The 17,766-nt window shown below is 41.9% G+C and overlaps 1 protein-coding gene across 1 annotated transcript in view; it reads right to left on the reverse strand.

Moving 5' to 3' along the window:
• The window catches only part of LOC124596237, a 214,157-nt gene that overhangs the window by 51,443 nt on the left and 144,948 nt on the right, over positions 1 to 17,766 (reverse strand). Inside the window, exon 5 of the mRNA XM_047135301.1 lies at positions 16,280 to 16,381. Within this exon, the coding sequence (XP_046991257.1) occupies positions 16,280 to 16,381 (102 nt within the window). The remainder of the gene's footprint in view (positions 1 to 16,279; positions 16,382 to 17,766) is intronic.

The raw sequence follows: 17,766 nt of genomic DNA on the forward strand, positions 1-17,766 counted from the left end.
CGAGTACTTTAATCGGTCAGGAAACTGACCACTCCTAAAGGAAAAGTTACAGATATGGCTAAGTACTGGGCTAACATACATAGAACAATACTTCAGTATTCTGTCAGATACCCCATCATATGCATGAGAGTTCTTAGTCTTTAGTGATTTAATTATTAACTCAATCTCCCTCTTGTCAGTATCATGGAGGAGCATTTCAGATAACAGTCTCGGAACACTTTTTTCTAAGAGCGCTATATGATTCCCTGTTGGGACTAGGTTTCTATTTAGTTCACCTGCTGTATTCAGAAAGTGATTATTAAATACTGTACATATATGCGACTTATCAGTAACACGGACATTCCCACTAAGCACTGATTCTATATCCTCGACCTGTCTCTGCAGACCACCCACTTCCTTTACGACTGACCATATGATTTTAATTTTATCCTGAGACTTAGCTATTCTGTCTGCATACCACATACTTTTTGCCTTCCTAATAACATTTTTAAGCCCTTACAATACTGTTTGTAATGGGCTGCTGCATTTAGATTTTGACTGTTTCTAACGTTTTGATATAATTGCCACTTCGTTCTACAAGATATTCTTATCCCTCTAGTCAGCCATCCAGGCTGCCTGTTTGTGCTAGTACCCTGTTTTGAACGTTCTAACGGAAAGCAACTTTCAAAGAGCACGAGAAAAGTCTTGAGAAAAGCATTATATTTATCGTCTACTGTATCAGCGCTATAAACATCTTGCCACTCTTGTTCCTTGATAATATTTACAAAGGTCTCTACAGCAACTGGATCAGCTTTCCTAAACGGCTGATGACTATATTTAACACGTGTTGCAGCACAAAAATCTTTTAGAGTTAAAATTTGTGCATCATGATCTGAAAGGCCATTCACCTTTTTGCTAACAGAATGCCCTTCTAGTAATGAGGAATGAACAAAAATGTTGTCTATGGTTGTTCTATTGTTCCCTTGCACTCTCGTTGGAAAGAATACGGTTTGCATAAGATTATATGAATTAAGGAGGTCTACCATCATCCTCTTCCTTGCACAGTCACTTATACAATTAATATTGAAGTCACCACATATAACTAACTTTTTGTATTTTCTATAAAGAGACCAAGAACCTCCTCTAGCTTTCGCAAAAATGTTGTGAAATCAGAGTCTGGGGATCTATAAATAACGACAGTTAGAAGCTTAGCTCCATTAAATTTAACCACACCTGCACAACATTCAAACATCTTTTCAGTACAGTACTTTGAAACATCAATTGATTCAAATGGGATGCCGTTTTTCACATACATGGCTACTACCCCACACCGCAAAGAGCTCCTCGAAAAGCTGCCAGCCAACCTGTATCCTGGTAAAGGAAGCCTCTGAATTATCTCCTTATTTAAGAAGTGTTCAGATATACCAATAATTTCAGAGTCAAGATCTATAAGCAATTCACTAACTTTATCTCTAATACCTTGTATATTTTGATGAAATATACTAATTCCCTCATTACTCGGATACCTAAGCTTGGTCAAAAGTGGTTCCTTTGTTAGAGAGAGTTCCCTTAAGCAGGAATACCTAACAGCTGACTTCAGTCTAAAAAAGGTGCAGCTCTAACACCCACTAGTGCAGGAATTTTCCCATGAGTGATCCCACCAACCCCACCTATGCTGTCACCTATAAGCTTTGCCAACCTCCCCTCCCATACCTGTTGAGGTGCAGGCCATGTCTAATGAAACCCGTCCTGCTGATAGACTCCGCCGACACCACTGAAATGTGACCCATGCTTTCTGTCATCAGCGCACCCCCAAGTCTCATGTTATTACGCCTGACGGCTGTATTAAGCTGAGGTCGATCGTGATGCTGAAACAGTTCCACGAAATGCACATTCGTGTTGCCAGTCTGAGTGGCTATCTTTTCCAGGTCACCATCTATGCCATACTCCCCATCCTTATCAATACTATTACCAGCCCCACCCACTATCACTACCTGATCCTCTTTAGTAAAATCCCTACGTAACCCCCCTATGATAACAGTCACCTGAGCCAATCCTGCATTAGGCTTCACAATGCTGGTGACCTGATACTCCCCAGCACTTCCTGCAACTTCTGGCCTACACCTCTGCCATGAGAACTACCTAACAGCAGAGTCTTATTCTTCCTCTTCGACTTTGCATCTGTTCTAGCCACCGTAACTACTGAGGTCTGCTGCATACTTCCTACATCTACAGCTACTAGAGATTCCTCTCCACTAGACTCTGACAGTTGGTCATACGTATTGTAAACACCAATAGTAAAACTATCTGAAAATCTTCTTCTCCTCGCAGGTCTCTTGCCAACAGCCAGCTCCCATTCCCCAACCCCCTTCTCCCTCCTCAGCCTATCTAGCTCCTCCCATGCGTTTTTCAACTGCACCTGAAGGGCACAGATCTTACGCTCCTGCTCCTCTATCAACTTACTCTTGCTACATAACCTGCAGTTCCAGGAGAGGATCTCACCAGAATGCCCACTGGCTTCCCCACTGCATTCCACTCAGTGAAAATACTTCGAACAACTCTCACACCGCAATCCACTACTCACGAACCTACGGCAAAGCCCACACTTCTCACTCATGGTAAAATTTTACTTTTTCTAAGTTCCGCTACTACAATAAGAAGATGTTAAAAACCTAACTACAATAATCACAAACTTACTCTACAAGGGAAGTAACTACTATTATTAACAGTATTAATACACAACAAATGTGAATATAACAAAAGACTAATACAGAAAGAGGCTCAAACGTCTAATGACACAGTAACGAAGCTGAAAACAGTTCCCAAATGGTTCTTCTCAAATTATTTCACCAGAAAACACACCAAACACCGGTTGAAGACTACTAAAGTTCCTAAATAAACCACTATACACAAACAATTAATTAGTACTTAGCTTTCGATGCACCGATACAGCTGCAACTGGCAGCGCGGAATGTAAAAACAGGTAAGAGGTTACGTTGCCCGATACGAAACACTCACAAATATCACGTCACACCACAAGAGAGGCAGAGGTGAAGGAAGAAACCACTAATAAGTCACTTACAGGGTGTTTCAAAAATGACCGGTATATTTGAAACGGCAATAAAACCTAAACGAGCAGCGATAGAAATACACCGTTTGTTGCAATATGCTTGGGACAACAGTACATTTTCAGGCGGACAAACCTTCGAAATTACAGTAGCTACAATTTTCAACAACAGATGGCGCTGCAAGTGATGTGAAAGATATAGAAGACAACGCAGTCTGTGGGTGCGCCATTCTGTACGTCGTCTTTCTGCTGTAAGCGTGTGCTGTTCACAACGTGCAAGTGTGCTGTAGACAACATGGTTTATTCCTTAGAACAGAGGATTTTTCTGGTGCTGGAATTCCACCGCCTAGAACACAGTGTTGTTGCAACAAGACGAAGTTTTCAACGGAGGTTTAATGTAACCAAAGGACCGAAAAGCGATACAATAAAGGATCTGTTTGAAAAATTTCAATGGACTGGGAACGTGACGGATGAACGTGCTGGAAAGGTAGGGCGACCGCGTACGGCAACCACAGAGGGCAACGCGCAGCTAGTGCAGCAGGTGATCCAACAGCGGCCTCGGGTTTCCGTTCGCCGTGTTGCAGCTGCGGTCCAAATGACGCCAACGTCCATGTATCGTCTCATGCGCCAGAGTTTACACCTCTATCCATACAAAATTCAAACGCGGCAACCCCTCAGCGCCGCCACCATTGCTGCACGAGAGACATTCGCTAACGATATAGTGCACAGGATTGATGACGGCGATATGCATGTGGGCAGCATTTGGTTTACTGACGAAGCTTATTTTTACCTGGATGGCTTCGTCAATAAACAGAACTGGCGCATATGGGGAACCGAAAAGCCCCATGTTGCAGTCCCATCGTCCCTGCATCCTCAAAAAGTACTGGTCTGGGCCGCCATTTCATCCAAAGGAATCATTGACCCATTTTTCAGATCCGAAACGATTACTGCATCACGCTATCTGGACATTCTTCGTGAATTTGTGGCGGTAAAAACTGCCTTAGACGACACTGCGAACACCTCGTGGTTTATGCAAGATGGTGCCCGGCCACATCGCGCGGCCGACGTCTTTAATTTCCTGAATGAATATTTCGATGATCGTGTGATTGCTTTGGGCTATCCGAAACATACAGGAGGCGGCGTGGATTGGCCTCCCTATTCGCCAGACATGAACCCCTGTGACTTCTTTCTGTGGGGACACTTGAAAGACCAGGTGTACCGCCAGAATCCAGAAACAATTGAACAGCTGAAGCAGTACATCTCATCTGCATGTGAAGCCATTCCGCCAGACACGTTGTCAAAGGTTTCGGGTAATTTCATTCAGAGACTACGCCATATTATTGCTACGCATGGTGGATATGTGGAAAATATCGTACTATAGAGTTTCCCAGACCGCAGCGCCATCTGTTGTTGAAAATGGTAACTACTGTAATTTCGAAAGTTTGTCTGCCTGAAAATGTACTATTGTCCCAAGCATATTGCAACAAACGGTGTATTTCTATCGCTGCTCGTTTAGTTTTTATTGCCGTTTCAAATATACCGGTCATTTTTGAAACACCCTGTATATAGTAAATATTATCACAAAAACCGTTAAAATATGTATCTGAAACCTAAAAATATATAAAAACTTAGAGAGCGATCTCACACGTAGTCACTCGCTAATGACGTCGCACCCAAGATGCGATGAACTGTGATGTGATGAACTGAACTGTGATGAACTGTGGTATCATGTTGAAGCTGCATGGGCAGCTGTACCTGTACATGCCATCCAAGATCTGTTTGACTCAATGCCCAGGCGTATCAAGGCCTTATTACGGCTAGAGGTGGCTGTTCTGGGTACTTATTTCTCAGGATCTATGCACCCAAATTGCCTGAAAATGTAATCACATGTTAGTTCTAGTATAATATATTTGTCCAATGAATACCCGTTTATCATTTGTATTTCTTCTTCGTGTAGCAATTTTAATGGCCAGTAGTGTAATTACAAATAAACAATTTTCGGATTTTTGCCCTTACTTTTAATGTGAAACATTGTTTCCTACAAAATTTCGTGATTATAGGTCAACGGAAAGTATAGTATAGGTTTTGATGAGTGAGTTTGTATCAAGATATGTGACATAAATGCCCATATTTTTTGACGGCATTGACTTAGCTGCTTTAATATTTTACACCGTCAAGAGACTGTAGGCCTCAGTGTGAGATGAATTTCAACTTGTCATTTCTACCCGTCCCTGAAAAAGAGAGGTCTTAACAGATGGACAACAAAGTGATTCTATAAGGGCTTTCTTTTTACAGATTCATGTACGGAACCCTAGAAATGAAATATCTGTTTAATTTCCTCAAGTTACCTTGGTCAACGTAGTGAATCCAGGATTACACCATGTCCTGAAAAACCTCGTCGGAAGTAAAACACTTGCGCACCTGTAATGCCATTTCATTATTCCACCCTTAAGACACGAAGTTCATCTTCAGATGCACTACAGATTGGTAACAATGACTCGCAATAAATCTACATCTACAGCTACATGATTACTCTGCAATTCACACTTCAGTGTTTGACAGAGAGTGTGTAACGCCGGAAATGCATATCCTCCTATTTCCATCTATTGTACTATTATTATTTTTCCTTGTTTTGTTACCTCAAGATATGACATTTCTGTCTCTTTATATATTGTAATTGTTTTACTGTTTGTATATATATATTTATGCACTCATGTCGATGTATAATTGGTTTGTTTCGTAAATATTATTTGTATTTTTACGCTGGGTCTTGCCTAGGGAAAACTGCTATCGAACGATTACATCGATGGGTCGTGTGAAGAATCAAAGGGTGTAGGATCTTTGGTAGTGTTAACTCTGCCGCGTGGAGCGCGGGCAGAGAGAGTCTGGCGGGAGTAGCGAGTGGAGCAGGTGTGTTGTGTGACGCTCCCGCGAGTTGCCGCGCTTTCGGGGTTTGGCAGCATGTAATTGCGCTCGACTCGCGATGATAGTTTCTGACATGGTGTCGCGGACGGGAAGCATTAGCTGGCGCACATCAAGAGCCCGTTTCGCCTGGTGACCGTGTCGAGAAGAAGGCGCGCCAACATCCAGCTTCTGCAACAGCGACGGCCGACAATGAGTGACTGTCGCCACCTCCTCGATCGACGGCTTCAAACCTTCAATCAACCAACAAGGAAGACTAAAAGCACGTAAAGTTTCAGAACTGTATGGCAGACCTCAGCTTTTCAAATTGTTCCATTTGCCTCGCAAAATTACAGCAACTTAGCATGAACCTTTGTTGCTCATTGTCCCAATTGCATTGCCAAGCAGGGTTCCTTCCTTTTCCGAAATGAACCCGAGTGTCGTTGAAATTCAAACGCCAGCATTAAAATAATATAATTAGATTTCACTGCTTTAATTTCAAAGTTCAGTAGCTGGCTACAATATTTAGGTTACACGAGCACAAATTTAGAGTGCGAGTTTTGTTAGCATATTTTAGCTTACCTGTGACTGCAGCTCAGCTTGGTACGTACTAAATTTTACTATTGTTAATAGTTCAGAATCATTTAATTCAAGTTCAAAGTAAAATCTCTTGTTTCTAAATTGCGTAGAGTCAAGTTGCTTTTGAAATGATTGTTGAGGTAGTCCAAGACTAACCGTATTTTACTGGATTTCGATGTGCTTCAGAAAGAAAGCTCACTATTAACTTCAGTCACTAAATTAACTTTCGATTTTCCGGTTTTATTAATTCTTTTGCTAAATTAAGTCAGAGGGTAGCGAAATTTATTACTTCTGACAAACTTTCAGTTTTCACACTACACGTGTCAACCTTCAGTTGCCACGCTTCTAGTGTTAATTATATGTGTAATAACCTTTCTTTTTCAGTTACTATAGTAATTGTCCTTAGGACTGGCGACCGTGATTTCCCCCAAATCCCAAATATCTAATTACCGCTAGTTAATTGTTAACGTAACGGCCGCACATTTACTTTCTTCATTAACTTTACCCCTTTTCAAAATTAATTTCCACCAGTTTCATTTGCATTTTTCCTTTCATTTAGATGTAACCCTTTCCTCCCTCTTTACCGATAGATTAACTTCGGTGACGATTGCTTTTCCCAAATTTCCATTAGGTACACGCGGTTTAATTTTTCACTGTCATTAAGGTCGATAAGTGAGGGGGGAGGTTACACGTGGCGACCGTGACAGGACTCGAACCTGCAATCTTCGGATTTGAGGTTGTTCTGGACACGAATTTTGTTTGGTGCAAATGTCGTAACAAAGTATTGGTTACGAACAGATAGTTACGTCAGCGAGATTAAGTAGTGGGAGGAATCCTAATTAGATTTGAGATTTGTTATTTATATTGAAAATTATTAAAATGAGTGAAGGCAACAATTACCAAAATTTGGTAGACTTGGATACGGAACAATCGGTCGAACAGTGGGAAACGCGCACCGCGGTACCCATTGCTCAGGGGCAGGCGGCTAGCGTGAAAGACGCGACCGCCGAAACGCAACAAAGAGCAGAAATGGAATTCCAAACTTTAGAAAATGTTTCGGAATCGGAAGAGAAAATCAAATCTGAACCCCTTGATGACGAATACGCAGGGACAATTAAAGAGGAAGCCGCTACGGAAGTAAAACCGGTAGTTTCCGGGAATTTAGCTGATTTATTGAATGTTTTGATTAACGAAATCAAGGCTCAGTCTAGAAAGATAGAAACTCAATCGGCAGAAATTAAAGCTCAGGCTGCCAAGCAAGAAGCTCAGTCTGAAAAAATTGACAGGAAGCTAGACAATCAGAACAAAGCTATTAATGTTGTTAACAACATTGTTGGAGTTGTTAACGCAAAAGTTGATAAAATCAAAGAAGATATTGTTGTGATTAATACCGAAATCGGTAATCTTAAACAGGAAATGATAGGCGTGCAGGCGGAAATTGCGAGCATAAATACGCGTTTTAATTTCGAAATTAGCAGAATCGAAAAAAGTGTAGGAGAAGCAGTTGCTCCGATCATCGAGAATAAGGTGACGGAACAAATTCAATTAGTGAAAAAAGAGGATCAAAAGAAGGTGGAAACTTTAAAGGCTTTAGTATCCGAAGTAGATACCAAAGTGACGAAGCAGGCTAATACCTGCGAAGAGAAAAAAAGGGAAGTAGAAACGCTTGCGACAACCACTTGCCAAGTAATTACGAGATTGTCGGAATTAGAAAAGAAACTTGACGAAAAACAGAGCTATGTGCCAATCTGTGCACATAGTTCGGAATTGTTGACGAAAGAGGAGCGGTTCGACCCCTTGAAAAAAGGCGGTATACATGCGACGGATTTCATTAAAAATTGTGAAAGAGTTTTACCCAGATCATGGACTAATGAGAGAAAAATTAATGCGGTTATTGATGTGTTGGCTGGTGATGCCAAGCGTTGGGGCTTAAACCTCAACATTACGAACCTGACTTTTGACGAATTTAAAAATTTGTTTCTGGCTGAATACTGGTCAGAGCAAAAACAGCAAAGTGTCTGGCGCGAATTTGTCGTATCGAGGCCTTTCGATGCCAATTCGCGCGGTTCGATGAAGGAGTTTTGTGAGGGCTGGATCCGCAAGTTGGAATATTTGCGTGATCGCCGCACGGAATCCGAAATAGTCTGGGAACTCTACAAAAAGCTTCCAGATGATACAAAACGCTACGTAGGAAGCAATTACAGGACAATAAATGATTTCCTGGAAAGAGTGGAGGACGAGGACAATTGGCGCAATAATCGCGACAGTGGTAGAGGCCGTGGTAACAACAACGGGTACCACAGCAACCACAACAACGATAACCATGGGAATAATGCATACTGCAACCATGGCAGCAATAACAATAATGGTTCGGACCGTAATAACAATCGGTACAATGCAAATAATAACAGGAATGACGGAAACCAGTATCACACTAACGTGATGCGGGCTTCACAGGATAGTAGTAACGCCAGAGGGTGTGATCAGCCGCCTCAGCAGCATCCGGGGAGCGTATCTGCTGGGACGAGACAGGGAAACCATTAGCCGCGCCGGTGAGGGGCCGACCGGGCGTGGAGAAATTTTGGCGGCCCAATGACAGTAGAAAACCGAGGTGTCGTCGTTATGGAAATGCCGTATGGAATAATCAACGGCGGGAGAGTGTGTCAGTATTAGGAGAAAGGAGTGCGCCCACAAGTAGTAGATCAGCTGTAGACACGGCAGTAGAAAATACATTCACTGTCAGTGAGAACAATTTAAGCAGTGTTCCGGAAATCGATTATAAAGCGGCAGCTGTAACACCCACAGTGGAACTGGAGATTGAGTTTAAGAATGATTCGCAAGTGTTGAAAGAAGATCAGATGTCGGATAAAACGTCCGTCATCGAGCGAGGGGATGCAGAGAGGGATGAGGTCTGGTTAAGGCAGTTCGGTCGCTTATACGACGAACTAAGAGATTATAGGGGCCTGTACGGGAGAAGTGTTTATGGGGAGCGCGGGCAGGATTTGCCGCGTCTCGTCCCGCAGGAAGATAGTGATTGTGAAGTGATGGAAAGTTCTGGCCCTAACCGGCAGACTTTACTAGAAATAGTTGATGTTAACGGGGAGCACGAGCAAGATGCGTCGTGTTTCGTCCCGCAGGAGTTGAATGTTGAAGTAGTAACGGAAAGTTCTGGCCCTAACCGGCAGACTTTACCGAAAGTTGTAGTGGTAGAAGTAGCCGACCCATCCGACGCGAACATCCAGTTTAAACATTGCGAGAGTATTAAGGAGAAAGATTACGAAAATTTTAGTGATAGCCGGAAACGATTGGTAGAAAAGCACGTAGATTACAGCGTGTATGAGGTTAGAGCTGACGTTATACGGTCAGACGGTAGCAGTGTGGGTTGCGCAGATCCAGAGGAAGTAATTTCAGGTGCTACTGGGCACATTCTTCCAGGTAGATTGGCAGATGAGATCAATCTGACCAAAGAGGAATCAACGAAGGTGACAATTAGTGAATTGATAGCAATGCAACACTCACTAGTTGACGAGTTACAGAAAAAGGTTTCGGTATTGGAGGCGAAGCTACAGACTAAGCCTCAGGACAAACGTGTTGAAATTAAAACTGTATGTGAACAGAGGCTGAAAAGGCCGTCAGATAAGCCGGATTTAGGATCAAAGCCGGATGGTTTTTTCTGGAATGACCTGGATATAGACGAGGATTTACTGTGGGAAAATAAAGAAACAGTCGAGGACAAGTGTAGACAGATAGTAGTGTCTGTTAATATGCACGACCTACAACTAAACGTGTTGATTGACACCGGTGCAGAATTGAGTGCTGTATCTGGGAAAATATTTGAGTTACTGGAAGACAGACCTGGCATCGTAGTTATGCCAGTAACAGGAGTGAAAATTATCGGTGCTACTGGGAAGGCCAGTAAACCGGTCACAAAACAGATTTTTGTCAACTTCGAGATATGTGGGGCACGATTTGAACAAGAGTTTATCGTCGTGCCAGACTTAACTACGGAAGTAATTATCGAGTTAGATTGGCTATTAAAGTACCGTGCAGTGATTAACTGCGAAAGCAAAACGTTGACATGTACGTCCCAAGATAAAACAATAGTAGTTAGTTTTGACGAGGCAGGAGACGGTGTGCATAGGCAATACCAGCCTATACACATTGTTAACTGGCCGAATGGTATTGACGTAGGTATGAATTTGAACTACTGTAATGTGAGGAATCTCGGCATTGACAATAGTGTAGAAAGTGAATTGGAAAGTATTGTAGACGGTGTGTCAAACGTAACACACGAACAAAGACGAGGCCTGTGTGAAGTAATAATGAGGAATAAGAGTGTGTTTTCAGACAAACCGGGACTTATGGAAGGATATAAATGCAAGTTGCACGTAATTCCGCACGAACCATTCTTCGTGAGACCGTATGCTATACCGCTGTCCAAAAAGGAAGCAGTGCAATGGGAGATAGATAAGATGATCGAATGGGGAGTGATTGAAAGAAGTACGAGTCCATACAATAACGGTTTGGTCATTGTAGCAAAACGGGATGGTAGTGTGCGTATTGTGATTGACGCACGCACGTTGAATAGGGTCGTTCAACGCGAAACAGACAGACCAGAGAGTATGGAGGAGATTTTGCAACGTTTTCATGACGTTAAGTTCATGACTAGCCTCGATCTGACGGCTAGTTACTGGCAAATAGAACTCGAAGAAGAATCTAGGCCATACACCGCCTTCTTGTTTGCGGGCAGGTGTTATCAGTATAGAGTACTGCCGTTTGGACTTAATATATCTGTGTCCGTATTCATCAGGGCCCTAGATAAAGTGCTAGGACCGGCTTTGAGTTCAAGATTAACTGTATATGTTGACGACCTATTGTTGGCCAATGCCACTTGGCATGACCATTGTGACCTGTTAGATGAAGTTTTTAGAGCATTGCGCCGTGGCGGAATGACTCTAAAGCTAAAGAAATGCGAATTTGTGAAGCAGGAACTGAAATTTTTAGGGCATGTAATTACCACTGCTGGTATTACGAAAGACCCAGAGAAACTAGAGGCAATAAGGAATTGTCCTCCACCCAAGTCTAGGAAACAGTTAAAAAGTTTTCTGGGGCTCACAGGATTTTACCGTAAATTTGTAAAAGGGCAAGTGTTTAATGATGAAAATTTGAATAACCTCTTACGCAAAAATGTTCCGTTTGTGTGGACTGACGGGTGTCAGACCGCTTTCGAGAGATTAAAAGACGATTTGTTAAGATCTAACATACTATTTCATCCTGATTTATCGCTACCCTTCCATCTGGGAACGGATTCGTCGAATTACGGGGTGGGGGTAGAACTGTTCCAAGAAGTTGGTAAAGGAGAGGATAAGGAACACCGGACGATAGCGTTCGCGAGTCGAACTTTATCAAAAAGTGAGCGAAACTACACGGTTTCTGAGAAAGAGTGTCTCGCTATCGTGTGTGGATTCAAGAAGTTCAAGGGTTACCTATGGGACCGTAAGGTGATTATTCATACGGACCATAAGGCGCACACTTATCTGAAGGATTGTAAACTACTTCACGAAAGACTGACTAGGTGGTCGTTGTATTTACAGCAATTTAACTATGACATCTGTTACGTAAAAGGGACCGACAATTGCGTAGCGGATGCGCTGTCGCGGTTGCCCGAGTCTAATCAAGGTCTATTGAAAGATGAGGCAGATGGAGTGGTCAAATTGTACTATTTTAAAGAAGTTGAGGGACGTAAATTAATAATGAACATCTGTAAGAATCTACGTCGTCATCAGAACGAGGATGGTTGTTTAAATATGGTGAAAACCCGATATGATGAAAAGAGTCCAGAAGGAGAGAAATTAAGGAAGTATTACAAGATATACGATCATATCTTGTACATACGTAAGGGTGAAGATAGTAATATTTGGCGGGTATGCTGGCCCACCAAATACGTAACGGAAATAATAGACTGCTACCATTTGGCGTATGGTCACTGTGGACCAAAGAAATGTACGGAAAAGCTGAGTGAAGTAGTGCATTTTAACAACATGTTAAAACGAGTTACTGATAGAGTGAAAACTTGCGATTTATGTCAGAAGGTGAAGGTTACCAACTGTACGAGTCGTGGTTCTATGCAAAATATAAGGCCTAACGACACCTTTGAGTTACTGTGCGTGGACTTGTACGGACCTTTGCCCAAGTCATCAGGAAACTTTGCCTACATTTTAGTAGTGCTAGAAGCTTTTTCCAAGTTCATCAAACTATACCCGATTAGGAAAGCTACAGCCAAAGCGGTCTATAGCAAGCTTGTGAACGATTATTTTGTTCATATTGGCAAGCCCAAAGCGATTCTATCAGACAATGGGGCACAATTTACTTCTAAGTTGTGGAATGAAGGCATGGAAAGTAATGGGGTCGAGGTGATCCATATTTCAGCTTATTGTCCGGCTGGGAATCCCGCTGAGAGGTATATGCGCGAGCTAGGCCGACTGTGCCGTACCTATTGCCATCACAACCATAGGGCATGGGGCAAATATGTAGCAGTATTTGAGAGAATTATGAACACCTTGAGACATGAATCTACGGGATTTTCTCCAGAGGAAATCCTGTTGGATGACAGAAGTAAAAGTTTAGTGGAAGAGGTAATCAAATTCCCTCCACGGATTGACATTAGTATTGGTGTGAAAAAAGATCGTTTGCGAGAAGTAATGAAGCTAAAAGCTGATGCTCGCATACGTCGTCATGACGCTAAAGCGCGTTTTGCTAAGTTTGCAATCGGAGACTTAGTACTTGTAAAAGCTCATGAGAAATCGAGCGAGATAGACAATGAAATCTCTAAATTTAAGTTTGTTTATAATGGACCATATAAAGTCATTGGTATACCTCACACAAATGCTTATTGCTTAGAGTATCCAAGCTCTGGAAAACGATTAGGTATACGAAACATTGTAGACCTGAAATTGTACCAACCAAGGATTGATTAGTACCACAGATAGGGTAATTTGTACAGTATGTAGATATAGAGTGTAAGATTTAAGGATGTGCCATGTGGCGATGCTTTTGCCTGACCTAGAGGTCATTAAAGAAGTTGTAATTAATAAGTAATTTATGTTGATTAAATGATTTAAGAGTTACTGAATATTCGTCAATTTAAAAATCCAAGCTGCTAGTTTAAGTTTTCAGCTGAGTCACAGTAGATTAAGCAATGTAAATATGATTTTGTAACTAGCTGTAAGATTCCATGAATATGTGTTTTACTAGTCATTGCCGATGTACTTAGACGCTGTTTTAAGTTTCAGGCTTGTACATGTGTGATGATGGACAGTGTTGAGTTATCCACTGTGATAGTGTTAATGGACTCCTTGAGATTACTCGGGAGTGAGTTTTTCCGAAAGAATTCAGTGAAACGGACGTTCTGGAAATGCCGTTACACAGGCGACTGAGATCAAGCGTGCCGCACAGGCGGGCGCAACAATACTGGCGAGGCGGAGCCGCTGTCGGCTCATGTGCCGCTGTCGGCATTCTTTGTACTTGCGGGTACGGAAGGCGGAATTGTTTTTCTTCCCGGACAGATGATGTGAAAGAATTCTGCTGTCAATACTTATGTTTTTTTTCGATCTACTGAATATTATTTTCTTGTTTAGCATTAAGTGGACTCTCATGGCAAGCGTATTAATTACGAAAAGGTTATATAAAATGTGTATTCTATGTAATTAATAATTAATTTGCGTGTTTTGATCTACCTGTTTTTATGACCATGTACTCTGATTAATTTTGTAAATAGTATTCCATTTCATGATAGTGTTACGGATTTTGACGATTTTGGAATAGCTAAACCATTTTCTATATCTTCTATGAATTTTAATATGTTGTCAACCTGTTTTATTTTGTGCAAGATGACAGAGTGGAATAAGATTAGGAGTGTCTCCACTCAGTTATTATGGTCTAAAAATTGATTTATGATTAATTAGACGAATGCTAAATTTTGTTGATGTTTTGAGCATATGCATTTCCGCTGTTTCTTTTTTGGGACATTTTCTGAGTCTGTTTACGTTACACGAACATCCTCAGACAATGTGGGGCACGTGTAACGCCGGAAATGCATATCCTCCTATTTCCATCTATTGTACTATTATTTTTTTTCCTTGTTTTGTTACTTCAAGATATGACATTTCTGTCTCTTTATATATTGTAATTGTTTTACTGTTTGTATATATATATTTATGCACTCATGTCGATGTATAATTGGTTTGTTTCGTAAATATTATTTGTATTTTTACGCTGGGTCTTGCCTAGGGAAAACTGCTATCGAACGATTACATCGATGGGTCGTGTGAAGAATCAAAGGGTGTAGGATCTTTGGTAGTGTTAACTCTGCCGCGTGGAGCGCGGGCAGAGAGAGTCTGGCGGGAGTAGCGAGTGAAGCAGGTGTGTTGTGTGACGCTCCCGCGAGTTGCCGCGCTTTCGGGGTTTGGCAGCATGTAATTGCGCTCGACTCGCGATGATAGTTTCTGACATGGTGTCGCGGACGGGAAGCATTAGCTGGCGCACATCAAGAGCCCGTTTCGCCTGGTGACCGTGTCGAGAAGAAGGCGCGCCAACATCCAGCTTCTGCAACAGCGACGGCCGACAATGAGTGACTGTCGCCACCTCCTCGATCGACGGCTTCAAACCTTCAATCAACCAACAAGGAAGACTAAAAGCACGTAAAGTTTCAGAACTGTATGGCAGACCTCAGCTTTTCAAATTGTTCCATTTGCCTCGCAAAATTACAGCAACTTAGCATGAACCTTTGTTGCTCATTGTCCCAATTGCATTGCCAAGCAGGGTTCCTTCCTTTTCCGAAATGAACCCGAGTGTCGTTGAAATTCAAACGCCAGCATTAAAATAATATAATTAGATTTCACTGCTTTAATTTCAAAGTTCAGTAGCTGGCTACAATATTTAGGTTACACGAGCACAAATTTAGAGTGCGAGTTTTGTTAGCATATTTTAGCTTACCTGTGACTGCAGCTCAGCTTGGTACGTACTAAATTTTACTATTGTTAATAGTTCAGAATCATTTAATTCAAGTTCAAAGTAAAATCTCTTGTTTCTAAATTGCGTAGAGTCAAGTTGCTTTTGAAATGATTGTTGAGGTAGTCCAAGACTAACCGTATTTTACTGGATTTCGATGTGCTTCAGAAAGAAAGCTCACTATTAACTTCAGTCACTAAATTAACTTTCGATTTTCCGGTTTTATTAATTCTTTTGCTAAATTAAGTCAGAGGGTAGCGAAATTTATTACTTCTGACAAACTTTCAGTTTTCACACTACACGTGTCAACCTTCAGTTGCCACGCTTCTAGTGTTAATTATATGTGTAATAACCTTTCTTTTTCAGTTACTATAGTAATTGTCCTTAGGACTGGCGACCGTGATTTCCCCCAAATCCCAAATATCTAATTACCGCTAGTTAATTGTTAACGTAACGGCCGCACATTTACTTTCTTCATTAACTTTACCCCTTTTCAAAATTAATTTCCACCAGTTTCATTTGCATTTTTCCTTTCATTTAGATGTAACCCTTTCCTCCCTCTTTACCGATAGATTAACTTCGGTGACGATTGCTTTTCCCAAATTTCCATTAGGTACACGCGGTTTAATTTTTCACTGTCATTAAGGTAGATAAGTGAGGGGGGAGGTTACAAGTGCATACAACCACTTTCAGAAAGCTGTCAGAGGTGAGCGGAAACAAGTTGTAGCCACAACTTCCTCTTACCTCCACAGATAAGGATCATCTTGAAGGCGGCGTACAGGCTGTAGTCCACTTCACTCCAACCAAACTTGTATCTTGCGAACAGGTACAGCACGGAGTACTCTCCTGAAAGATAATAAAATCAGAAGTGAATGAATGTGAAACGTACGAGGTGTGTGAGATAAGTAATGAGGCTGATTTTTTATCTACCAAAGTTTTTTTTTCCTCGAACAATAATATTGTCCCCTTCAAAGTAGTGCTCTCTGGCAACTATACACCGGCGGAGTCGTTGTTCCCAATCTTGGTAGAAGCGCTGAAAGGCTTCAACTCATTTAACATTTCAGTCACGTTCTTTTAAATGTTCTCCTAAGTCCCAAAATGAGGTTGCTTTTAAGAAATTTTACAATTTTGGGAAAATGTGAGAAGGCCTGAGATCAGGTGAACAGGAAGGGAGGGGGGTTGTGGACGACAGAAATTCCTTTTGAGGTCAAACGTTGGGTGGTGGAAGTGGCTGTGTGACATAGGGCGTTGTCATGATGCAGTATTCACTTCTCTTCAGTGTCTCGTCTCACTCGATTCGCCACTATCCTGAAACTTTAGAAGACGCCTTTGTAAAGCACTTGGTTGACAGTTTGTTCTTTAGCAATAGATTCTTTGCGCACTATACCTTTACTGTCAAAAAAGCAAATCAGCATTGTTTTCATCTTTAATCAGCCCATTCGAGCTTTTGTCGCTCGAGGAAATGTCTCAGTGTGCCGCTTCTCATTTTGCCGCTTTGTCTCAGGATCGTACCATCTGTGATCACACGACTGAACCATTCGTGGTCGTTGGCAATCCTCTCAAGAAGATCAACGTACACTTTTCTTCGATTGTCCTTCTGTTCAGTTATGACACTTTCTGGCACCATTTCGACACAAACTTTTCGCATGTGCAAAGCTTCTATCACAGTCTGACGTACGGTCAAAGTGTTACTGCTAAAAGTCTGTCTCATTTCACGAGAGCACTCACACGTTTGGCATTTTTATTGGTTTTGGAAGTTGGAGGTCTCCCTGAGTGAGGTTCATCTTCAATGTGTTCTCGGCCTTCCAAAACTGATTTGTGTTACGGAAAAGCTTGGGCTCATGATAAGGAATGTTCCCCATAGGAATGTTCAGTTTTTCAAACGTCACACTCACGGATTCATCAGGTTTAACATAAAACTTGATGGCACAACGTTGCTCTAAATTCCACTGTTCCATTTTCGTGCAAAAACTCAACTTCACTGATGGCGGTCTCAAAAATCACTTGATGGCTGTATGGAGCTGAAACTCTGACTGAGCACCTGGAACGGACGAACACATCGGTCTACACAAGTAGAACAACACAGCGTTGCCAGATCGCTCGCTGTGTTGTCAGTCTCATTACTTTTCTCACACACTTGTAGATCAACTGTTGATCACTACCGCCGGACTTTGTGGCCGAGCGGTTCTAGGCGCTTCCGTCTGGAACCGCGCGACCGCTACGGTCGCAGG

The sequence above is a fragment of the Schistocerca americana genome, chromosome 2 (assembly GCF_021461395.2).
Source record: "Schistocerca americana isolate TAMUIC-IGC-003095 chromosome 2, iqSchAmer2.1, whole genome shotgun sequence".
Taxonomy (NCBI): domain Eukaryota; kingdom Metazoa; phylum Arthropoda; class Insecta; order Orthoptera; family Acrididae; genus Schistocerca; species Schistocerca americana.